We start from the raw sequence: 26,223 nt of genomic DNA on the forward strand, positions 1-26,223 counted from the left end.
AAATATTGATTGCTAAGCAGGAAATGAGACATAAAATAACACGACAAAGGACAAAAGGTCTCTCCAGCCCAGCAATCTATTTCCTCATAAACAATCAAATCCCCACTCATATTCTTTAGCTATTTGTATTCAGAGTCATATGTTTGTTTACATGTGATTCAAGGGGAAAAAAAACATAATGCATCTGAAAGTCTGTTCAGTAGTCAAGGGAATTTTCAAATGCCAAACAAAACTAAGAGGCTATTTAAGGATATTTTCATCAAATAATTTAACTGAGACTATATAAAATTCAGTCTTCTGCTATTGGGCAGGGCTGCTTGTGTCTTACAGGAACTGAAGTCTAAGAGTGCCAGATGGGGAGATTGCCTTAAGGAGCACTGTCTGTCGAAGTGGATATTTGTGACCTAGGCTGACAAAAAGACAAGCTCAGGGTCCAATCTTACTGTTTTCCAATGTTTTCTAGCTATAATTCCCAGATTTTGCAGCCAGCACTGCTACTGTCTGGAAATATGGGGAGTGGCAGTTCTTATACATTTGGAGAGTGCCTGACAGGGGACATAATCTAGTCTTGCTCCAATAGCACAGCAGAACCACATCAACCGCTGCTGCGGTTCTTTGTGGATATCAATTCGATTAAACATATGCTGCCTTTTTACATGCTAGAAATGCTATTGAATACAGCAGCAGTTCTCAGTATTCATAATATTGACACAAACTGTCCTCCATCTGCCCCTTCCATTGCCATCTGCTATCATTTTACTGTACTCACGCATGAAGTCACAGCTTCCAATGACAGTTCATAGTTTTTCACTGGATGCAACTCTCAAATGGCTTCATCTTGTGTTTCCGCATTCATGGCTGAACTGCTTTGGTACTCCAGTGGAGACAAAAAGTTTATTGATTGCCCTGCAAGACTGCCTCGGAAGGCTTTTGTGACTGACTGTGAGAGAGAAATTTGAGCTGAGGGAGAAACTGAATGACACCACCTGGAAAAGGAAGCAGATGGGTTTCAAGAAACTGCCATTGAATGGGTATTTTCATGTATAGATTGTGTAAATGATCCAGGATTAACCCATTGTTATTTGGCTATTTATGAGGCTGTTTATGAGGCTGAGGGGTTAAATAATAAGCCAAGAACAGGCTAGCATTACAAGAGGATTTGGCACACATCAACATTTGTCATGCTCAAATTAGGATTCTATGCTATATAGTGCTATGAATACATCTGAGACTTCTGGCTATTTCCGATAAAAAAGAATTCTAAAGGCACAACTGGAAAAGACCCTCAGATATTTGAAATCCAAATGGCACTGCAGAACATTACAACATCCCTGATAGGTAGGCATCTTCCAGTCTAAGACACTCCTGTTGTGTGGAATCTACATAAGCCTACATCTATCATCTCACCAATATCATCTTAACTCAGGACTGGTAATCATATTCCCAGAGGCTAAGAAATTTTGTGTTATTCAAACAGAAGCTTCTGCCTAGCAAATTTTGGGCAGTTCTAAGTTTAACATTAAGTGCAATGCTAATATTTTTATTTTTATTCAGTGTTTTACAGCCTATACTTTGGACAATCCAGGAATTCTCCTACATTTCAGAAATATTTTAAAAACTGTTAACAGCAAGCAAGATTTCCTTTAAAAATGGTGGTAATGATGCACAATCTTTCCTTATACTGGGGAAAGTATTCAACAGGGGTTTTTTTTAATCAAATCAATGCATCCTTGATTTTCAGCAATGTACAGGGTCCTCCAATTGATTATGTGTATATTTTGCAGGAAAATGTAGATGAAAATGATTTCAAGCAAACATTTTTTAAAATGACTAGCATAGTGTAAGGTTCTGAGAAAAACCAATGTGAATATATCTACCCTGGGGCCATGTTGGATGTTAAATTCACAGTCCAAACCAAGAGAGCAGTTGCTGGTTAAAAGAGAACTCAAATTTGTGGCCATACTATAGAGCAATATAAAGAATAAATTATTTCCTGTGTGTCCCGAGGCAACACTGATACTCTTTTGTATCATATATACAAATATATATATTTGTTTTCTGAGGTCTTCGCATTTCCTAGAAGCATGAAGCCGAAAACACCAGCCTGAAGATGCCGAATGAGACTTCGTCGAAACGTCGCCAAGACACTTCCAATTTTACGCGGGAGAAAACCCGAACAACCAAAGACCTACATACAAATACCCGCAAAAACCTCAGAAAACATATATATATATCTGCGAAAACCTCAGAAAACAAACAAATATATATATATATATATATATATATATATATATATATATATATATATATATATATATATATTTGTTTGTTTTCTGAGGTTTTCGCAGGTGTTTGTATGTAGGTCTTTGGTTAATCGGGTTACTTGACTCCCCCATCCAATCAGAGCACAGCCAAGCCCCTAACCAATCAGAATATACTTCCACCCAATCAGAACACAGCCAAGCTCCCATCCAATCAGTTCATACCCCCACTAGCAGTTAAAAGGAAGAAACAGCTACGATCACACATTGCTCCTAGAAGCAAGAAGCTGAAAACACGAGCCTGGGGATGACGAATGGGACTTCGTCGAAATGTCGCCAAGACACTTCCAATTTGACACAGGAGAAAATCCGAATAACCAAAGACAGACATACATACATACATACATACATACATACATATATATAACTGAGATTGAATAGAGAATTAAAGTAGGCTGTCTCATAAGAAAAAATCATCTATGGTGACAATGCAGTTGTATGTGTGTAAAACATTTTGAAATGAAAAAAAAGAAACAGAAGCAAAAGAGAAAAAAGCATAGCACAAAGTAAACAAATAAAGACATTTACAAACATAAAATTAAGTAAATTGAGTATACATTATCAGAGTAATGAAATATTAGACCTCTAGGCATATTCCTATAATTACATTTGCAATTTCTCTACAGGAAGAATTTGTGCTTTCCAATGAAAGACTATTCTAGCAGTTAATATAATAGAGTTATAATACATACATCATAATACAGTACATAGTTATAATGTAATATATATAATACAGTATATAGTACAAAACTAACTTGGTATATTAAAATGTAGTAATATTTGTGCTAGTGTAGGTTTTATGGGCAAGGTTGATCATAAGCTTCAATTTAATTTTCTGATGTCCTAACAGTGTCCTAACATTGGAAGTTTTTAAGAAGAGACTGGACAGCCATTTGTTTGAAATGGTATAGGGTTTCCTGCCTGAGCAGGGGGTTGGACTAGATGACCTCCAAGGTCCCTTCCAACTTTTTATATTATTATTATTATTATTATTATTATTATTATTATTATTATTATTATTTCTCCAGCATCCGTGGCTAGTAACTTCAGAAGCAAAATCAGCTGTTTCACAGAGTCCCCTTGGCAGCTGATAACCAAATGAGCAAGGATTGATATGGACATTTTCAGCTGAGTTGATTTCTAATTGGTCCATATCAGGAATCCAAGAATGATGATTGGCTCTTCACCTAGGTAAAGTTCCAACTGGTCTATTTTGAAGAAATTCCTGATTTGCCTTATTTTAGGCTACTGCTTGATGTTCTTTCAGGTGAAGCTGTAATTACTTTTGCTGCTGGTTAATTAAGGGCTGTTAAAATTTTGGTATAGTGTTCCAGTCTTTATTGACCTTCTAACTACCTTCCATATTGTTAAAATTGTTAGTTTATATATCTCAGTAGTTTCTATAAACAGCTGCAAGTGCTAGTATGACCTACTTGCCATTTGGAAAGCACTCTATGAGCTAATGAACATTCTGCCAGGGAAATTAAGCAGACAATGCAATCCAACAATAAAAACAATAACGAATATGCATCCAAAGATAGACTACATCCAGCAGGAAAGGTGTTACTCTCCTATACTAAGAAAGTTACTCAAACTGGTAAAGTATTAGGGAAACACAGCCTAAAACCATCTGCAAGCCAAGAAGAAATTCAAGAAATCATTCACCCATCCAAGGATGACAAAAATCCACTCTCATTATTGGCTATTTACCACCATCTCTTGCAGTTGTGGACAGGTATACACTGGGATCACAAAATTCAATATTACTATGAATAAGAATATGAAAGACATTGTTAGCTTGAAAAATCATGTGCTGCTTCATAATGGATACAAGACCCAATTTGAAAACACACAAGCACTGACAACTATGTCAAAGTATAATGTGTAACTGCATAAAATAGAATAGAATAAGGCTGGAAGGGACCTTGAAGGTCATCTGGTCCAGCCTCCTACTCAAGCAGGAGAACCTATACCATCTCAGACAAGTGACTGTCTAGTCTCTTTTTTAAAATCTCCAGTGATGGAGTCCCCACAATTTCTGGAGGCAAGCTGTTCCACTGGTTAATTGTCCTCACTGTCAGGAAGTTTCTTCTTAATTCCAGATTGCTTTTCTCTTTGGTCAGTTTCCAACCATTGTTTCTCGTCCTGCCCTCTGGTGCTTTGGAGAATAATGTGACTGCCTCTTCTTTGTAGCAGCCCCTCAAATACTGGAATACTGCTATTATGTCTCCCCTATTTCTTCTTTTCTTTAGACTAGCCAAACGAATAGAATAGAATAGAATAGAATAGAATAGAATAGAATAGAATAGAATAGAATAGAATAGAATAGAATAGAATAGAATAGGACCTTGGAGGTCAAGATACAGAAACATTCAAACAACTTCAACACGAAGGAAGACTGTTCAAATAAAGCCTGGATCTCAGCTTTATACTACACCAAGATTACAGTTATAAAAACAGGATCCCAATCAGTCCTTGCTCAGTTGCCTGTGAGTTGCTGAAAAGTACACTACAAAACAAAATCATTTTGTGCTTCCCCATCTGCCAGTGAAACATTAGCACACCAGAAAATTAGACTGCACCCATTTGTCCTGGAAGCTTATAAACCGCTTGCAGTAGGAGTTAATAGAAAGATGGCAAGTTGAAAAGGGAAGTTTAAAAGCTAATAATGCAATTCCACATATGTAGGGTGATGTAAAAGAGGAACCGGAGCAAGTGTAACTTTATATGCATGGATGAAAAAATGTCTTTGTCCAAACTCCTAAAATTTCACATTCCAGATAGTCTGTCTGTAGTCCTCAACTTACAATGGTTCATTTAGTAACCATTCAAAGTTACAACAGCACTGAAAAAGTGACCATTTTTCATACATATGACCTTTGCAGCATCCCCATGGTCATGTGATCAAAATGCAGATATTTGGCAGCAACCGATTCATATTTATGACAGTTGTAGTGTCCTGGATTACCTTCTGCAACCTTCCCGTCAATAGGAAAACCAGATTCACTTAACAACTATAGCAAAAAAGGTCATAAAGTGGGGCAAAACTCACCTTACAAATGTTTCACTTAGCAACAGAAATGTTGGGCTCAATTGTGATCCTAAATCAAGGGCTAACTGTATTTCAGGCATTCTTCACTTTCAGACGCAAAACATCCATTAGAAAGGGATCACCTGAAGGTACATTGTTTAAATTCTGAGATTGTACTTTTCAAGAATATACAAGAAACAAACAGGGAATTGCTTATTCTCTGAGTTTGCTTTAAAGTAAGGCCATTTCATGCAAGATTACTTGTAAGGCTTATTGTATGTCAATAACTTTAGCTATGTGGTGCAAGCAGCTGAGGTGGCTGAAAGATTTTAGAAGCTTAAATCCAAAATACCAGCAGGTACCAGATTTGGGGATGGCTGCCTAACTCATGCACCTATTTTTTGTTGTATCAGCGCAATTTAGTTTGGTAGTACAACCAGAAGGGGGAAACAGCAGCAAAAATGTATTAGAGATGTGTGGTTAATATATCGTTTTTGTCTGCAGGTTTTAGTGACATGAAAACAAAAAGGCAAGAAAAGATTCAAATGGCCTCATTCTGAATGTGAAAGTTAGCAGGCACACTTTCTTTAATGATTCAGTATGCAAAGATAAACGTGCAAAAAAGTATCTGCGAAATACCACACAGTGATTTCTGTGCCTGAGATACTAAGTACATGTTGTTTTCATGGATGCCCTTAATCTCGTAGCCACCCGATTTGAAATTTTTGACAAAATGAAAAGTGATAGGCATATTTGAAGGGATTCAAGATCATGATTATATATAAAGCAGTATGAAGTAGCTTTATCTGATCCAAAGTTGAAATAGATACGGTATGTGGTTATTTCTACTAATACTTAATGGACATTTGCTGACCAGGACTGAATGAAGAGATTTCAAGGATCTGTTTATACATAAGAGATATAAGATGAAGAGATTATATTTAGAAGATAAGTTATTAAAATTTTTATACTTGTTGTGACGAGTCACTTCTTTTTCTTTTCCTTTATTCTTTATTCTGCACGTTTTTTCTTTTTTAATATTTTCCCTTTTTCTGCACTTTTTTCTTTTTATTCTTTTATTTTCTGTAGTTTGTTCTAGTTTTTAGTTTGTTTAACTATAATGCTTTGTAAAATCATTATTTAAAAAGTGAATGCACACTGAAGAATGGAAGGAAGCAAAAGCCTAGTCCCGCTTTTATCTAATGATTCCTCCTCCTCCATTGTTTGCAACACATACAGTACATTCCTTGCATCTGATGCTTTTATTGGAGACTTCATCACCTAGCTCAGAGTCACCTTATAGGAGAGATGGATATTACGTAAAAATGTAATAAATAAATAGCATAAAAAGCAAGGTGGCTCCAGCATAGTTGTTAGAGATGGGGGAAAGCTTTTTCACTATCTGCTTGTTACTTGTTACTTTGGGCAAATAACGTAATAAAATAAAAATAATAAATGCAGGATTTTAAAAAATCTAAAAAAAAAAGGTTGTCTGTCTCTCTATCATTTTTAAAGAAAATAAAGAAGACCAGTGGTTCTTTAGTGAAATGGCACTAAAGAACAAACACGGGGGAAAAGGCTGACAGCAAGATCTATCTCACCTGAAAAGTCTCAATCTCCATTTAAGCTAGAAAAGATCAGTATAAGGAGTGGCGGGACTGGGGTGTCCTTGGAACACTCAAGAGTATCCAACTATTAGAAACAAAGAAGCAAGTACACTGAATCAGCACAAACAACACCTAGGACAGATCAGAGATTTTATCTTAAAAGACTAGACTTTGAGCTGAACACATCAATGTCATGCTTAGTTTATGCTGTGGTCACCACAGGCTGACCCACTTCCCATTGTGGTAGACTTCACACAAAGTCAAAGTTTTCTCTAATGAATCATGCATATGACCTCACACTGTTTTCCTGTATCAAGTCAGCAGTGTTATCTTGGGTGGGATAACACTGTTTGTACTTAGGCTGTTACAGATAAGAATACAGTGTGTCATGTTGAAGACTGCTCTCCCCTCCTCCCCCAATAAGCTTTCTAAGGTTCTCTAGGATTAGTATTCAAAGTGTTTACTGGTGTACTCGTGTGCCTAATTAATGGGATGCGGCCAATGTTATATTGAGTTGAGATAGTGCCTAGATTACAGACCTTCACATGGAAATAAGATTGATTTAGGTTTCACCGCGGGGATATTAGCCAAAATGTACCCAAACTGACCAAGATTATTCTTACCATTTGCAAGGAATGCTGTGTATGACATAGACATGACTAAGGCTGATGACCTAGTATGAACCTTCTCTTTAATAAAGAACATTCTGTAAAAGCCTCAGTGAATTGGGGTCACCTAGGCTGTTGTAGGAAATATGGAATCTATATCTTGTAGATAGAGGATGGTGATGTTGGAAGATCTGGTTAGGAGTTTGAGAAAAATTGTGCAATGTTCTGAAGAAAAGCAATCAAAGTAGAGGGTTGAGGAGGGCGATGTTCTTTTAGCTGACATAAGTTTTCATTATCTGAAAATAAGATGATAGAGTACACAGAATATGATTAAGTTATTCAGAGACCAAAAAATGACTGAAAACGGCAAATATTTGATAAGAAAAGGTGTCTATTATGTATACTGTATGTTGCTTAAACAAATATTTCTGTGTTTATTTTTATACATGAAAAAAAGAATTATTTCAAAAGCACCACTAATTTCATTTTTATTGTAAAAGACTAATACAAAGATATAAGAATAATGAGAATTTCTCAGCGTGGAACAGGTCATTGTCAATAATGGATTTTGGGGGAAAGGGACATGAATGAAAAGGAAAGATGTGAAAAGAACAAACATGAAAACAAAACTATTGAAAGAAGATAAAGTGTAAATCCTCTATCTAGATAAAAATAGAGTCCTCTATTAAACTTGTAGTTTAATTCCCCAACAGAATGAATGGAAACTAGATGAAAGGAAGTAGGATGTGAATGCTATTTGGAGTAGAGATTTATATTATAGAAATGTGTAGAGTTACACTAAATATGAAAAATAATGCCTGTGGAAATGATGATTCTTACAACATTCCTGGGGATAAAGTATAGGGATGGAGATGGAGATAGAAAGATATAGCCACTACTATGGGTAAGAATTAAAATATGTTGCAAAAAATAAGGGTGAGAAAAATATACTGAATAATGTCTAAAGAGACAAAATATGGTTGCAAAAATATAATCAAAGCAAGGGATGGTTAGGGAAGGAGAAAAAATGCACAACAATTTTGGTATAAGTAAAAATACTATATGGTTAAATAATTTATATTATTTTGAAAGTCTGTGAAGATAGCAAAAAAAAAAAGCCTCCAGCAGAGTTCATGTAATTAAAAATAACTGTGAATTGGGATGGAACTGAAGTGTGGGAATGCTGGTATATTACAGTTTTATATGGGAAAAATGTGATGTGTTGAAGAGTGGGCTTGAATGAAGTACTATAAATACTAGAACTTATGAAAAAAACTGATGAAGAAGTCATAAATGTTGTAAGAATGCTTTCAAATGATAAAACAACAGGAATAGATGTTTTTCTGGAGAAATATTAAAATATGGTTGCGGTTTATTTATGTAATAGTTATGTGACTTATTTAACTTGTAGAGATTGCATCCATGCCTGACAACTGTTTCCTTGCACAAAGAGAAAGTAGTAGGAGTGAATGCAAAATTCTGCATTCCCCAGGAAGGCATTTGGCAAAATTCTGACTGAAATATAGGAATGATGACAATGAGCAGAATTTGGAGAGTACAGTGTGGTGTTTTGTGGGCATATTTTTGCTCTCCAGCATGGCACCTAGAAACATGTGAATGTCAGAAAGTATACAGGTATTCCTCAACATCCTGGTTTAGCAACTGTTTAAAGTTACAAGACACATCAAAAAGTATGGTCCATTTCTGAACTTCTGATGGCCACCACCTGCCCATCACATAATTGTATTTCAGGCACTCATTAACCAGCCCATCTTTAGGGCGGTTTGCAGCAGCATCCCATGGTCACATGGCCACAAATTTACCACATTTTTGCCAAAAACCAGTGTTTATTTCTAGTTGTCAGCAAATCACCTCATAGCAAACAATGGATTTGCTTAATGACTACTGCAAAAAAAAAAAGAGAGAGATAAAATCAGGTGTGATAACCTGCTTCAGGACTGTCATGATTTATGACTATAATAGTCAGGCTCCATTATGGTCATAAATTGACTACTTGTATATTTGATTTGGAGAACGCATATGATAAAACAAAGAAGCTTGAATTATAAGATGTTTTGTACAAATATGGAATTGAAGGGTTTTTTTTGCTGAATGAAACAACGTATATGATGGAAGCATATACAGAGTGGGCATAAATAGAATACCACGTGAAAGATTCAACACGGAGCAGAGAGTATGATGAGGATATATAGTGCTCAAAAAAAATAAAGGGAACACATCCTATAAGAAATCCTATAGGATGTGTTCCCTTTATTTTTTTGAGCAGTATATAATGTCCTTGGTTGTTTTAATCTCTCTCTCTCTCTCTCTCTCTCTCTCTCTCTCTCCCCCTCCCTCCCTCCCTCCCTCCCCCCCTCTCTCTATATATAGAGAGATACAGGTTATATTCATTAACTGAAACTCAAGTAGCAAAGGTAATGATGTATCCACAATCAGTCCCCAAAGGCTTTCTAAAAAATATTGTTTTTTACCAATCTCTGGAGAGTCATGCAATATTAAGGTTATCTTCATTTTAAGGAGCAGCTTTCCATAGGAGAAGAACTCCCTTGGAGAATGCTTTCAACCATGTCTAGATAATCCATATCCTTCATAGTCCTCTGCAATTGCTAGCGACCTTCTCCAAGGAATGCTTATGCTGACATCAATGGTGCATTCCTAAGGACATGTAAGTAGCCAATCTCAAGTGGTTGGCTGAGAATGCATATGATGTGCCACAAATTTTAGACACATTACATAATGCAATGAAAAGCATGAATCTAAAAATTAATGTATCTGAGGCTATGGTATTTTATGTTTGATAGAATACATTGAAATAATTGCAAGTTATATACCGTATACACTTTTAACGTGTAAGGATAGCAAAATGCAGTTTTATTTCCATGTTGGTGTATTTTTTAACTGCATGCCCTATTAACTTACTCTTACTTATAATTCTGTTTATCCTAAAAAGAAATAGTATACTGTAATGAGAATAATATGAATATTCTGAGAATAGTGTGAAGTGTGTGGGGGAGGGGGAGGCTATATTCAGCAAGATTTGAATATAGTTCTGGCAAATGCTGAACATTATCCCAACTTCTGACTTAATTTCTGCACATTTGGGGCCTGTTTCCCACAACAAAAGGTCACTTTTTTTTAACAAGGTCATCTTCCTTTGAGAATGTTTTCTTATCCAAGGGAATTGTTCATATTTTAATCAGTAAATGTTTAATAATTGGATACTCAGCATTTTGCTGTGCTGTGCTGTGCGGAATTCATAAAGCTAAGCAGGGTTGGGCCTAGCTATTACTATCATCAAGGCTACATACTTCTAGAGAGTCTTTTGTCTGGACATCTGACAGCACTTCATAAATTCTAGTTAATTATTATTTGGCTAGATACCATACAAACAATACTATGAACATGGTATATATAATAATTATTGTTCCATGCAAGCCGCAGGCTGGCACATTTGCAGAAATAATGGTTGTTTCAATAATGAACCAAATTAGTAATATGCAAGAAGGATGCCTCGTATCCTATCTAATACTGTAGTCAAATTTTATTAATGGTATCTGGAATATGATCATTCCTAAAGTCTCACTCCATGGTTCCATCCCTCCTGAAGGGGCATTGCTTCCAGTCATGTCTTTGCAGACTGGAAATATCTGAGCTATTTTAATATCATTTAACTTTCTTAATATGTAAATATTTCTTACTGGATAGATATAACCTAATCAAAGACAAGTTTGATGGAATGAGACAAAAGCGTTAGGTGTAGGACCATTTGCTGCCATCCAGATTCTAGAACTTACTATAGAGTATAATAATTCTAGGTACCCATATAGTAGTTGGAAGCCAGCCTGGGAATTTAAAAAAAAAAACTATCCCAGAAAAAGGTAACAACAATATGACTGGTGACAAAATGAGACGGTCATTTTACGAAGTCCCATCCTCAAATTTGATTTGGGGAAGTCTTGTTTGTGGGGAAGGTGCAAGCACTCTGTACAGCACTCTGTATATGCTCCTCAATCATGGGCTGTTTATGCATTTTTCCTGTCTTTCAGTTAAGACTGGAGACAAACATAAAAGGACATTTTGCAGAGTCCAGCAACAGGAAAAGGTTACCAGGTGGAGGAAAAAATACTTGCACACAAAAATTCACAAACTGAAATGTGTGTAAGCAACAACACTGTAAGGAAATAATTGACTAGTTAGTAGTAAGTAAGAACAAAGAGGTGTGTGTGTGTGTGTATGTGTATGTGTGGTGAAGCAAGCAGGGAAGATAATGTCGACTCTGCCCTAGGGGTGTCCCCTGTAGACAGGTGAAATTCTCTCTGCTTATTCTGAAACTGGGCAAGTTTAAATCGTTGCACACCTTCCAAAGTAAACAAAAACACAGCAGAGCGGTACATATGGGAACCCCTTGCGGGAAGCTTCCAAGCCAGCAGCTGCCACCACGCTGATGTCTGCGTTCGTTAACTCCCACCAGATACTTTTGCAAAAGGGAAAAATAACCGGCTGTTATAACCTTCCCTGCTTTTTGCTCCACTAGAAACTTCATTTATGTCCAGCTATCGGAAGCGAGACGCCCCTAGCAATTGCTGATCTGCATGTGCCCAGTTGGCAAGGCGTAGCGCCTCCCAGGCTTCTGGGTGGGAAGAACGGAGAAAGCAGTCCGGGACTTTGACCTTCCACGGGTGGGGCGCCAATCCTCCTCGCTTCGGCCTCCACGACCGCATACTTTTTGCAATGCGAGAGGAACAAAAAGCTGGGCTCGGCCGAAGCGGGGCGGCCCGGCGCGTTCCTCCTTCCTTTCTCTCCAGCCTGTCCGCCCCAGGGAGTCAAGGCAGTTCCCCTGGCCGGACCAGGGCAATTTGTAACTTTAATTCCCAACAGAGAGGAGGAGGAGGAGGAGGGAAGATAAGGAGATGGTACCCCATCCACCCCCTCAAGGCTCGGAGGCCTCACCGCACCCATAACCGCTTCTGCTGGTTTGCGGAGCTGACGAGGGCCAGGGCAGGGCCCTCTCGGCACCCTTGGAATTCTATCTGAAATTTCGCTGCTCGCCAAACCCCTCACCTGCTTTAAGGTGGAACCGGCTGGCCAGCTCTGCCTTAAAGCCCGCCTTCCTTGCTTGCTGTCAGTTGCTAGGGAAAGGGGTGTGGCCGCGTAGGTGTGTTACAAGTAAGAGGGGGGAGGAGGCCTGGGCAAGGAGAGCCCCAGGAAACCAAAACAAGGCTGGCGGGGCGGGGGGGGGGAGACGGGGATGGCGCGGGACCGGGGAGGTTATAGGAGTCTGGTTGTGAGCGCGCGCGCGCCCCGAGTGAAGCAACTTTCTTGAGCTGAGGAACCGAAGTAGAGCGAAAGGCCTGCCGGAGCCACCTGTGGACAAGTTGGCGCCTTTTCGGAGTGTCGAAGCGCCGCTCGGGCTCGGAGAAGAGGAGCCGCGGGGTTATCAGAACTTTTTTTTTTAGTTATTATTTTCTTTCCCGCCCTTGGAAATTTCTCGCTGGGTCAGACGAAGCCTGAGGCAGAAAAAAAAAAAAAAGTCGGCCTGTTTTAATGTACCCCTTGCTCGGCTGCTGCCACCATGCAGGAAAATAATTTCTTCTTGTCGGCTCTGCAGCCGGAGAACGGCGTGTGCTCCTTGGCGCTGCCCTCGGACCAGCAGCTCGACAGGAAGGGCAAGGAGGCGCAGGACGCCGAGCTGTTGAAGAACGCCCGGGTGCAGGAGCAAGTCCGGATGCGGATGCTGCAGAAGAGCCACTCGGCCCCCCGGAGCAACGGAGCCTTCTCGGACTACGGGGAATTGAAAGGTAGGCGCTGGGGTGAACGGCCGGGGTGAGGGGTGGGGAGAGAGAATGGCCTTGGGGCTTTTTTCCAGAGCAAACAGGGTGGAGGCGTCCTTCTAGGGCTATAAAGGGACTTGAATGGGTTGAGCAGGCATTTACCCAGACGTGTCCTGCGAACGCTTTGCGGAGTGACAGTTCTCTCCCTAGTTCCTAAGGAAAACAAACAAACAAACAGATCGTAGCTTGCCAAAAGCCACCCAGTGATTGCGTGAGAGGTTGAACTGGGATGCCTCCTGGCATCGAACTTAAGCTTTTTATTGCACCTAATTCTGATCATTCAATGAATTCGCCTAAGTTTCTTCTCCAGTGTTGCATCTATAAAAGGCCTGGACTTTAGGGCAGTGTTTCCCAAACTTGACAATTTTAAGGCATGTGGACTTCAACTCCCAGAATTCCACAGCCAGCATTGCTGGCTGTGGAATTCTGGGAGTTGAAGTCCACATGCCTTAAAATTGTCAAGTTTGGGAAACACTGCTTTAGGGGAAAAGCTGTCTTTGGAGGAGTTAGTTCAAGAATGCTGATGCAAATATTGCTTCCAGAAATACGTTGGGTTGGGTGTGTGGCTTTGATTGCAGCTGTGTAACTAGTTGAAGCTTCTTTGAATTCTGAGAAACAATGATTAGCTGTGTTATTAGGAATGCTTTCATTTAAAAAAAAATTTTTTTTTTCTTATTGCAGTTCTAAGTTAATGGAATGTGATGGGAAATCCACATGTTGTCTTTCATTTCTAGCCTTCTATTCATCTCCTATAAGAGACAGTACTACCTAAGATTTGTCAGCTTAAAGAGAGTTGCGTGAGATAAGAAGAGTTTTGCCTTTCATTAATTTCGTTTTTCATTAATTTGGTGTATGTTGCATTGCTGACTGCCAGTTTTGTAGGAGACGACGGCTTTTAGGTTTTAGATAACTAGAATACTCCTTCATTCCTCTTTTTTTTCTAGAAAAGAATGACATCAACTGAAGAAATTAAAACTATAACTATTCTTCCTTAATGAATTCAGAAATATTGTATTTTGGAATTTCATCTTTGTCACTTATCTAAAGCTTATCTAATGGTGATAAAAGTAGAAGGAATTTATTAATCTTTTATTGATACTATATTATATGGTAGTTATTCAAAATATTATGTAATACAAAACCAATATCAGTAATACTTTCTTAGGAGTTGGTTCCACTGAATTGCCGTAAATATAGCTAGTAAAAAGTTTTAAGACTGAACATAGTGAGATAAACAAGATGGGAAGCTTGATCCCAGGCATGTTTACTTGGAGATTATGTCCCACTGGATTTATTATGTTTAAATGTGTGTTTGAGTTATTGAAAAACAGTGCAGGTGACTCAACAGCTGAACAGAGCAGGATCTGAATTTGCGCTTCCCTTTTTATTTCACCTATCCATTTTCCAGTGTGAATCAGGAGTTTATTTCTCACTAATTAACAAATATCTTATTAGAAAACCCTTCTTGTCAGTCATTTTGTCTTTCATAGTTGCATCACTGGCGAAAAGGGAAAAAAAATCCATTTGGTGTCATTTTCACCACCCCAGGATCTCCGGAAAGTTGTAGCAGTTGGATGCCTGCCAATCCAGGAACTACCGTAATAAAAGCATTGAGCAGAATTATCGTTTTGAACTTCACATTTTCTAGATGGCATCTGTTACAATTATATCACCTCTAATTACTAGGCTTTTTGCTCTGTTAAATTGAAAAACTGACTAACATTTGAAAGAAATTCATTTTGTTTCTTTTTAAGATGGAGTCTGAGATATTTTGGTTGCATTTTTGTTCATTATTTTTTATGTTTTATATTGGGAGTTCAAGACAAATTCCCAAATTAGGAGATGCGGTATAATAATTTTATGTAAGCCACCAAAGCTAGGTCAGTCTCTTCATATTGTACTTTCTGGTTCTGGAAGTTTGACTTGAAAGTTTCTTCCTGTAATCTTTTGAGAGAATGCCTTAACTCCTGGGATTCAAACTCGATCATGTCACATGACATATCGTGATTTTTTTTGCCTTTGCAGAGCTGAGGTAGGCGTGGCCTGCGTGTGACGCATTAGGCCTGTGGACCACCAGTTTGACATCCCTGCCTTAACTGTGCTGACAATAATTGATAAGTTGAGAAGAAAGTTCCATAAATTATTTATCACTACTGTTTAGCTTATTTACATATAATTTCAGTAGACGTTCATCTGGATAAAAGTTGCCATCTCCAATTCTTTTATCGGGAAATGATAAATTTTCTCATAAATTCAAGTCAATATGGCAATTTACTCTAAACTTAGCACTGCTGTGCAGAAGGTAACTGGAGAAGTCTGGTTGAGACTTTGGTGTGGGTTGTTGCTGAGGCTGTGGTTTCTTAACATAACCCATTTGAACTCTCTTTGACACTGTTTATCAACTCATTGTTTCTACTTCATGAGTTCTCTGAAGTTCTTTTGAATTTCTGTATTAAAAAGCATTGTGGTGGCTATCTTAATGTATGTCTTCATAACATTGAATGGTAGTAGATTCATTGCCCAGGATTATGCTAACTAAATTTCCTTTGAAGTGTACTCTGATTAATGCTTCAGAAACCGGTAAGCCAGTTTTGAAGATAACCAGGATTTTTGTGTCTGCTTTTTTTTGATATATCAGTCTGATTCTAATCATAAACTGACCCCATGCCCCTTCCTGGCCTCTGTCCTGCCTGTTACAATGTTGTTATATATCCAATAGACAGATGGGATTTACACAAAGTCATTATTAAATAACATGGGGATCTTAAATTGGGTTGAAGTATGAATTACCCACAGTTATAGAATAAGCAAGTCACTATTTCTAATCAGATTATTTGGGAACTAGTAGTGTATTCCAGGATGAAGGACCTCTCACCCTTTAGATATTGATGAACAGTAACATTAAGCTATCAAGGTCAGTAATGCAGGAAACTGGGATTTGTATTTCTAGAAAGCCACGCATTTCCCACTGACAACCTATTTATCTTCTTCCTGCATCAGAATTATGCAGACTTCGATACATATTTATTTTTTCCCACAAAATTCAAGGCATACATAGATATGATTCCTATCGTGGTACAGACCTGGTACAGGTTCAGACCTGGCTGCTTCTGAAACTTGTATGCCTTTAATGGATGTCTAAATTCTTTTGTGAGATAGGGAATTGGTTGCAGACCAACCATAGTTGAGAGACTGGGTTGAGATTTTTGAAAACGGAAGTTTACCATTGACAGAAAGGATGATGCTCAAACATGTCACATTTCAGAATTCCCTCCAGAAATCTTAAAACTTTTATAATTGCCAGCCATTGGGTATGCTCAATCATGCTGCTAAGTGTTTTAGTCCAATATATTTGGAAAATACTAGATTGCCTGCAGATGTTATAGAGAAGAACACTAGCAAAATAAAGATACTGGACGGCCAATTTGTTCAGTATATTTCTCTGAATTTTTGGCAGAGTTGTTTATAGAGATTCTCAATCATGATTGTCCCAAAAGTGCTTTTCAAAAGGCAACTGGACTTTCTTAGTTTTTTCTTGAAAACGTTTCAGTTCTTATCCAAGAAGCTTCTTCAGTTCTGATTGAATAATGGAGAATGGATTGATGTATATTCTTTGCAGTCAACTGGTTGTTAGCATTCTGAGGGTTGGCCTTTAGCTCTGTGAGAGTCACTGAGGCCATTTGGGGGTTTATCTGTGCCCCCAGGGTCAGTTGACTCAGAGTGCAAATGGATGTGGAATCTTCTTGGAACTGTGCAAGGGCTGTGTTGGAGACAGGAGATAGGTGGTGTCCTATTCGGAGGTGAGGGAGTTCAGTTTTATGGGTGTGTTCAATAGTGAGAAATGCTGCTGCTATCTGGCAATTTGCATTGCTAAACATCATAGCAATATTGTCAGACCATGGTGTCACAACAGCTTAGAGATACTTTTGGCTCACAGGTCACATGCTGTCTCTCCTCCCCCCATCCCATTTTCAGGAAAAAGAATATTTCCATTCCAAGGGTATTTGTTATGAAAGACTTTCTCTAACTAAACATGGATTCATACTATACTATATGAGTAGGCTCATATAATAAGATTGCAGATTAACACAGGATTCATGAATCTGTTGTAAACAGTATATATTGAAAATCTCTCTCAGTTTGGGGGATAGGAATAGATCTGGATAAACAGACTTGATATTGTTAACTCTTTTCTGGTCTGAATGGGTGCCCTCCAGTGACTGATAAGAGGTCTTTTGCCTTCAGATACAGGGGTGAGATAATAGTGTCTTTAAAGAGCTTTTAAAGTGCTTACATTTACATTCTTCAGGGGAAAAACAAAGAATTTCCTGTTTGTTCTGTTTTCAATAGAGATATAGAGCTAGGGCAGGGGTAGGCAACCTTGGCTCTTTTATGAGGCTCTTTTATGACTCATGGACTTCAATTTTTATGATTCGTTGAAGTCCACGAGTCATAAAAGAGCCAAGGTTGCCTACCCCTGAGCTAGGGGGTCTCAACTATGCATGCAGGTTTAGGGAGGGGTCTTCCTGCTATCCTGTCCTCTTTGCTCCACAACCACACTTGAAAAGATTGTGATGGTAGCATTCAGAATTGATTTTAATCCTTTTAAGAGGAAGCATCTTGAGTATGATACGCTTGCCTCTGCAGAGAGAGGAGGCTGGACATTATATGCATCTTCTGTCCTGTGGAGGTGAGGGAATAAGTGAGAGAAGACAAGAGAAGGAAGGCAGACACTGCAACAAAAAAAATGGGAATAAGATTCTGAATAACACTGCTGAGAAAATGACCAACTGGAGTTTCCAGCCCAACTGTGCCTTAAAAAGGATAGGCAGTATGCTCCCAGTAGTAAATAATAATCATCAGCATATGCTTACAAGGATTATTTTAACCTGAGAAAGGAACTCTGTAAACTTGCCCTGGTGCCTTCTTACACAGAACATAGATATTAACATTAATCACTGCCTGTTGCCGACTCATAATTTAGCACAACTCCAGAATACTAAAATATTTGAATGGTGATAGCTACTTATTATATACCGATATGTATTCTTATATTAACTATATTATATATCCTTAATTGTTAATGTGGCAACTTGCGTATCATCAATTGTTTTTGGTTTCTTGCCATGCCAAAACTGAACTGAGGAATCTCTTTACACCAGTATATATGCTTTGAGGATGGATTGCAACTCTTCTCCAGTCATCAGCCTTGACTTACCTGCTGTTTTGTTGACATGTTCTTCCTTTTTTGCTTGCTTCAGTTTTACATTGCTCTGGTCATCAGAACCATTACCATCAGGAGCTTTTCTTTTCTTTATTCCTAAAGCTGGTTTCTTTTTTTAAGTACCTGGTTTCTTTTCCTGCTGCTTAACTTTTGATGCTGTAGATCTGGGGAGGAAAACCTCCTCTGTTTTGAGGCTTGAGTCTGAAAAAATTACAATATAATGATTCTCATAGTGAAATTGTCTCCCTGTTTGTAGTCTGATGCCTTACCAGGAGTAGGCAACCTTGGCTCTTTTATGACTTGTGGACTTCAACTCCCAGAATTCCTGAGCCAGCCATGCTGAGGGGAAAGGGAGAGGTTTCCAAGCTGAGCCATGCTGGCTCAGGAATTCTGGGTGTTGAAGTCCACGAGTCATAAAAGAGCCAAGGTTGCCTATCGCTGCCTTAACCAATACACCAAACTGACTCACACAAAAGTATACACCTAGCCAATTCTGTGTAAAACACAACAATGCCCAGCAAACAATATTTTCTTGCACCAAAAAGTCAAATATGAAGTTTTACATTACTTTTATTGTTGGTTTTTTTAAAAATAAAATATTTGGAGGCTTGCTTGAGATTAATTTATCCCCAAAATGGGGCATGCTAGAAAACCATGTGCTATCCCAAAATTGCTAACAAGATAGAAATAGAATGAGTGAAGATGAGGGGAAAAAAAGATTTTGATCAAATTTATTTTGGTACATTTAACAGGGACATAATATGCATAAAATATTTATGTTTATTACTTATAAAATATACACCTGTAAGGAAGCCAAGACATTTTGAAGAAAGGTAAACACTGTATCTTGTTGCATATCAAATTGGTGCTAGCCTAATGCAAAAAATTGTAGGAATAGAAATGAGAAAGGAACTTAAAAGCTGGTCTGATCAGATCTCTGCTTAATGCAGAGTTACAAGGACAGCATCCCTGACCAATAATGTTGTAGTCTTTTCTTAAATTCCCTTTTGAAGGGTTGTCTACCACCTGTTGGAGAAGTCTACTATATTGGCAAACTAATATTAGTAGAACGTTTTCCTCATACTTAAGCAAAATCTGGGGGGGGGGTTATTGTACTTCTTATTATTTCAAGTTCTTCCTTTTAAATTAATAGGAAAAAAGTTGTTCTGTCCCCTCTACAGCAGCTCTAAATGACAGTTGGCTGTTCTCTGTTCCTCCTCTCCCTACCAGCTATTCTGTGTCCAGTACTAAACTTTGTTTCTTTTTTTGTTTTTGCTTTATTTTAAAGTTGCCATTGGCAAGACATTATCTTTGTTCTTTGATGATGCTATTCAAAAAATAAATACACTTTTATGTACAGAAAGAATGCACTGTTGTACTGGAGGCATTTAAAGGAGTTTTATCCACTTCATAAGCCGTGCCTATGGCATACTTCCATGATTGATAGGGATATGCATATAATAGAAAATAAGTTTTATTCTTAGCTTAGAACAAAGTACCCACTCAAATGTTCTCTCCAGTGTTTCCATTCGGCTGTATTCCATTAGAATAAAAATTGAAATAGCCTGAACATTTTCTCCCCCAGCAGAACGAAGAAACTTTTTTTATTCTGACAATTTTAACCACAAAACAAAATTGAAAGTCAGGAATAACTATTGTTTCCTTGATATGCAAGAATGGGTGGGTAGTAGTCTATGTTGAATGACACCTACTATCCAAGTTTTAGAAAATGTCGCTAAGGGCGTGAATCTCAACACATTTTTGAAAACGTTAATTACGTTCCCATAAAAACAGTGAAAAGGCAGCTTGGTTTCTATTAACCAAAAATTTGTTTCAATTACCTTCTGTTGTCAAAAAAGCCCTTCTCTGCTTCTATAAAAAAAAAATAGATTTTTTTTCAGTTTCTTGGATGTAGTACCATTGAGGACTACTCGTTGAGTACGGTTAGCTGGCTGACAAACCATACTCAATGAGTAGTCCTCAATGGTACTACATCCACATGGAGAGAAGTAAGCAGAGGAGTACCACAAGGCTCCATCTTAGGCCCAGTACTCTTCAATATCTTCATAAATGACTTAGATCAGGGAACTGAAGGGGAACTCATCAAATTTGCAGATGACACTAAGCTGGCAAGAATAGGCAACACCCCTCTTTTAAGAAGAGACTTGTCTGAGTCACTTGTCTGAGAATGGTATAGGTTCTCCTGCTTGAACGGGGGGGGGGGGGGGGCTGGACTAGAAGACTTCCAAGATTCTGTTCTGTTCTGCTCTTAAAGTCTTTAATATTCTTTTCAGATAGTACATCATTCTTACCTAGAATTTCTTCATGTTTTGAATTTAAAAATATGTTGGCCAAATTTCTATATAGGGTGCTGGATTTTTTTTCAGCCTGTCTGCCAGGTGCAGACAAAAACAAATTTCCTGGTGTTTTTATTAGGGGTGGCTACAAAAAAGAAGTGCTGGTGTTCCTTGAGTACATGAATAATATTAATGTTACACAAAAGTGTACACAAAAGATGCATAACAAAGTTCCATAAACAAGACTAATCAAATTATTGTGCAGATTCAGCTACATTGGTACCCCCTCTTTGTAACATGAACTATCCCTGCACAAATTAAGGTATGGCATAACCCTCATGGAAGCTATTCAGGAACCCTTTATTTTTCTTTCTTTTAAGCAGCGCCCATTTACCAGGTAGACTAGCAGTTATGCAACTGCAAGTACTGTAGTCTCTCTCTTTCTCTTTTTTTTTTTGTCTGACCTTATTCTTAATTGCTTTTTTCTCTCAACACTCCATTCCCTCATCACCCAATCCAGACAACAGTAAATAATGGTCTCTGCTACTCTACTAGTTTGGGCTGGAAAAAGTCTGGAAAATATAAACCAATCATAAGCTCAGCTGCACGCTCAGAAGAACTAGATTACCCCCCAAAAAGGCCCTTGGAAAAAGCTAAGATTTAATTTAGACTCAGAATAAAACAGTGTGTTTTATTTTACGAGGGCATCAAAGAGTCCTCTTCAAAATCAAAGCATTTTGCACATCCCTACTGAATACCATTGACTTGAACTCTAGGCCAGGTGTGTCAAACTGCCGGCCTGTGGGCCAGATGTGTTATGCAGAAGCCACGCTGACCCCATTGCCGGCAATGGCAAAACTGTCCCGATACATTGCGCAACATCATCTAAGATTCTCCAGAATCCCCTTCTCGTCTAATTTTCTGTTCCTGGGTCCCAGTGCACACTCAATCCCATTATGTTGTTTTGGAAAGTTTTCCTCTTAAACATTTTCCTGACTAAAAGGTATACATAGTTCACCAGACTTTATAATCCATACCCCCTGCAGATCTCTCTCAGATGTGGCCGGTGAATATAGTTAAATTGGTAGGGTTTGATATTAGATTTCCCAGAATTTCCAGCCAAATAGCAAGTGGGTATTCTGGGAATCCTAGGTGACATAGCTGGGTAGCACTAAGTTGGAAATGGGGTGATCTACACATGTATTTGATACATATGTATAATGTTATATATTTGTGAAGAAATTATGAGATGGTCTTTTTGTCTGGAACAAGTTAATACTTTGGAACCCCACCCAGTTTCTCCCTCCTGCCATCACATTATCCATACACGTAGAATGGCCACTCTGTGTGGTTGTTAGCTCAGCTACTTCCTTTTCTTCTTGAAATTGCCTTTTCTCCAGATCCACTTTCACAAATTATTTCTAGGCACAATTAATAAGCCAAGTCTTGCTTTTTCTGTACTGTATGCACATTCCCCTCTTGCCCTGTGAGAGGGAATATAATAAAGCATGTTTGTGTTTATTTCTCAAATTCCACCATGAGAACTCTACAGGATGCATAATATATGTTGCAAATGAATTATCTGGGTGTATGGCTAAAAGAGACCGCTAAAACACCTGGCTCTCTATGGAATTCTATGTTTCGCATACATTCCATGAAAAGGAACCAAGTTTTTCTGTACATATATGCGCACTCAATTTTGAAAGGAGAAGGCGAGGCAGAGCAAGCAGTGGGAACTCAGATCCTTTCTAAAACTTGTAAGGAAAGCAGGCAGTGGAAACAGCATATGGTTGGAGCAATTAGTATAGTAGTTGTGTCATTCCTGGAGTCTCGGTTTATTGCAGGGCTGTGAAACAGCAGAAGCACCATATTGTTGAATTAATCTTCTCTATACAAACATAGGTTTTCAAATCTCAAGTTTAATGAGAACCTTATTTTAATTTCAAGCTTATGTTTTACCTCACACTTCACATTTTAGATCTGTTCATTTCAATTTCCTTGACTTTAGATAGACTTAAATATTGCTCAAAAGTCCATATCAGTTCAGTGTTTGAGCAGAGCTGGACAGGCCTGTTTTTCATCACTAGATTGGGCTAAATTGTGCCAGAATTTGGAGTTAGAATTGGTCAAGTATAGAGGAAAGGTTTTCTTTGTATCATTGTTTCCTGAAGTTGATGCTATTAGCCTGTTACTCCTTGACATTTGACATTTTGCATGCAATACTAATTACGTATGTATGATAGTAAAGTAGATGCTAACAGTTGCAAAAGGAAACAGAAATTGCAACTTCAGTGAGCTTTAAAACTTTCCTTGGGATAGCTTTAACAGATGAAAACAGAACTAGGTCAGATTTGTGCTGGTCCAGGTGTTTCCTGAAGGACACCATTAGCATGAGATTCACTCAGGATTATTACCAACTCAAATGATTCCCTGGGAACCAAAAATAGCCTTTGCCAATTAGCATATCTTTTGCCGAAGTCACCACTGTTTGGAAGTATTACTTTCATTTACATCCTGATGGTAACTATTGTGTACCAATATCAGCATGGCAGAATGAGTTTCAGCATCCAGATGCAGCCCTGCATATAAAAGCTCTACAGTGCTTCATACTCTTTATTTCCCATACATGTACAGAGGAAGTTCCTTTTACTTTTCTTTTAACTTATAGTTTGTTTTAGTTTGAATTTAGAAAACTGGCAAAATTTGGAGTGGTGTGCAACATTAAAAGCTGTAGAATTCTCTCCCCTCCCCCCCCCCCCAAATGAGAAAATAGCATTGCACATCCTGGAAGAAAACATTCAGCTAAAGCAGTGGTTCTCAACCTTTTTAATGCCACGACCCCCAACCGGTCATAAGTCGAGGACTACTCAACCGGTCGTAAGTCGAGGACTACTCAACTGGTGCAGCACCGTTTGCAGAATGGGACTTTTGGCAGGCTCAGCAGGGCAGAGACAGCCTGGACAATTCCTATTGCGTTGTTTGGCGACCCCCGTGAAATGGTCGTTCAACCCCAAATGGGGTCCCGACCCACAGATTGAGAACCACTGAGCTAAAGCATAAAATCCTAAAACAGATTCATCACTGATGCTAACCCAAGGCCTGGGGGAAAAGCCAGTTTTGAATAGACTTTTTAAAGATAGAGGCTATATGGATCTCTAGAAGGGATTCTGTTCGAGAAACTCCTGAAGTATACAGTCATAGTTTAATCCTTTGTAACCATACACATTAATGATGAATGTAATCATGAAAATACTCTTGCTGCATTTGACAGCATCTCCCAAAGGTAGCAGTGGAAGCTCAGGAATATGTGGTTTAACTTCCAACGCACTTTTGCCTACTTCAAATTCAAATGCTACACATTTCCATAGGAAATATATCACCCTAATCTAAAAAAAATAGGGAAATGCCTAGAACCAGTCTGGATGGTGAGTATATAAAATTTGCAAAGTTTTTTTCTATTATCAATTTCTTATCAGAACAGCTCAGTGTGGTAGTTTCCCATTTTACTCATTAGTTTATTTCATCCATTATGCAGATGGGAAAATAAAGTCCTTGTGGAGCTAGCTTTTCATGAGGCTAGCTAAACAGAAATTTAAAATAGGTCCAAATTTTCTTTCTGCTATAAGAACTATTTAGCGTGAAGTACAAATCTGACAGACAAAATGGTTTAAAAAACATAGTTGTTATTTATATTTTACGTTTTTTTTTAATCAAGTGATGGATAAATACAAGAACTATTTAGTTCGAACCTGACAGAGCAGAAAAAGAAGAAAAAGGAAACTCAAGTTCATAGTAAGGTAGAAAATTTGGCAATTCGGAGCTAAGATGTAGTTTTGTGTCTTGTAACATCATAAAGTATTGCAGCATTCAGCAACAATTGTTTAATTTATTCTGGGTCTGGTGGAGTAATACAATAAATATTTATTTTGGATGAAGACTGAGGATCTGTGCAATGTAAAATGCTGCCTTACCCAACAATTGTTGTTCCTCCCTTTTCTTAGCTTAAAATGCATTATGTGTCTAATGAATAATTCTTCAGTGCAGTGCTTTCATTCTTGTGTTTGTGTATAAACACGCATACACTTGAATGTTCTAGGAAATTGGATTGTATTTTATTTCTGTGACATTACAAGCGTTTTTCTGTTTAGTTTTGTTGGCTCACTTACCTATTCCAGGAAGAAAAGATAGGACTGAGGCCTGAGAATTGTCAAAAAGTGATTAGAAAATACTGATTTCTTTGAGTATAATATTGAAATGCACAAGATGAAATGAATAAATAGATAAATTTATACTCAAAGAGGATTTATCAATGATTCCCCATTGGGTTGGAAAAGGAATCAAGTGGGAGAATCAGACCTGGGTTCTCCAACGCTTTTAGTTACGGCTTGGATGAGGAGGTGGAGGGAAAGCTTATCAGATTTGCAACTATCAGAAAATTGGGTGGGGATAACTAATATAGACAGAAATAATATTCAGGACAATCTTGATAATTTAGAGAAACACGCTAAAAGTAATAGAAATAAATTTAACGATGTGCCAAGTTCTTGATTTAGAAAGCAAAAACCAAATATACTTGTACGCTGCCAAGAGTCTTTCAGTAAGATAGAAATGCATTAATTGAGAGAGAGAGATAGGAGGCATCTTGTTAAAGATTTGCTTTGAATATATAGGAGAAAATCATAAAATAGGAAAACTCCATGCAAAGGCAGAGTCTCTGAGTGAATTATAGGAGTTCAGGACAAGTATCAGATGTGATCCAGAATGACTCGCTGTTTTCTCACTAAGTCCTAAACTAGCGGTTCTCAACCTATGGGTCACGACCCCATTTGGGGTCGATCAATCATTTCACGGGGGTCACCAAGCAAGGCTGTCCGCCATTTTTTTCCCCTTACCTCCCTTGGGCTGGGCCAGCTGGTGGCCCAGACGGTGGTCGGCCTGCTCCGTCTCTGCCGCGTGCCAGCTACGTCTCGGCCAGTGCAGGGGGCGGCACCATGTATGCGCAGCGCTCCTGGGCAGGGAAAGTCCTCGACTTACGACCAGTTGGGTAGTCCTCGACTTACGACCAGTTTAGTCCTCGACTTACGACCGGTTGGGGGTCGCGCCATTAAAAAGGTTGAGAACCACTGTCCTAAACAGAACTGAAAATTTACTCGAGGATCTGACCTGTCAAGTGCCTCATTAAGGAATGCCACAGTCCTTGGTATATTGAATATGGATTCAAGTTTATTTTAAAATGCAAATCTGAATCCAGAGTTCTGGGATAACTGAATGTTTTCTAGCCTT

The 26,223-nt window shown here is 38.4% G+C and overlaps 1 protein-coding gene across 1 annotated transcript in view; it reads left to right on the forward strand.

The window, feature by feature from the left end:
- Positions 1-26,223, forward strand: part of PKP3 (plakophilin 3) — a 68,577-nt gene that overhangs the window by 15,549 nt on the left and 26,805 nt on the right. Inside the window, exon 2 of the mRNA XM_039353244.1 lies at positions 13,197-13,386. Coding sequence (XP_039209178.1) covers positions 13,197-13,386 — 190 coding nt within the window. The remainder of the gene's footprint in view (positions 1-13,196; positions 13,387-26,223) is intronic.

Source organism: Crotalus tigris, unplaced genomic scaffold, assembly GCF_016545835.1.
Source record: "Crotalus tigris isolate CLP2741 ecotype Arizona unplaced genomic scaffold, ASM1654583v1 scf7180000018504.2861643, whole genome shotgun sequence".
Classification (NCBI taxonomy): Eukaryota; Metazoa; Chordata; class Lepidosauria; order Squamata; family Viperidae; genus Crotalus; species Crotalus tigris.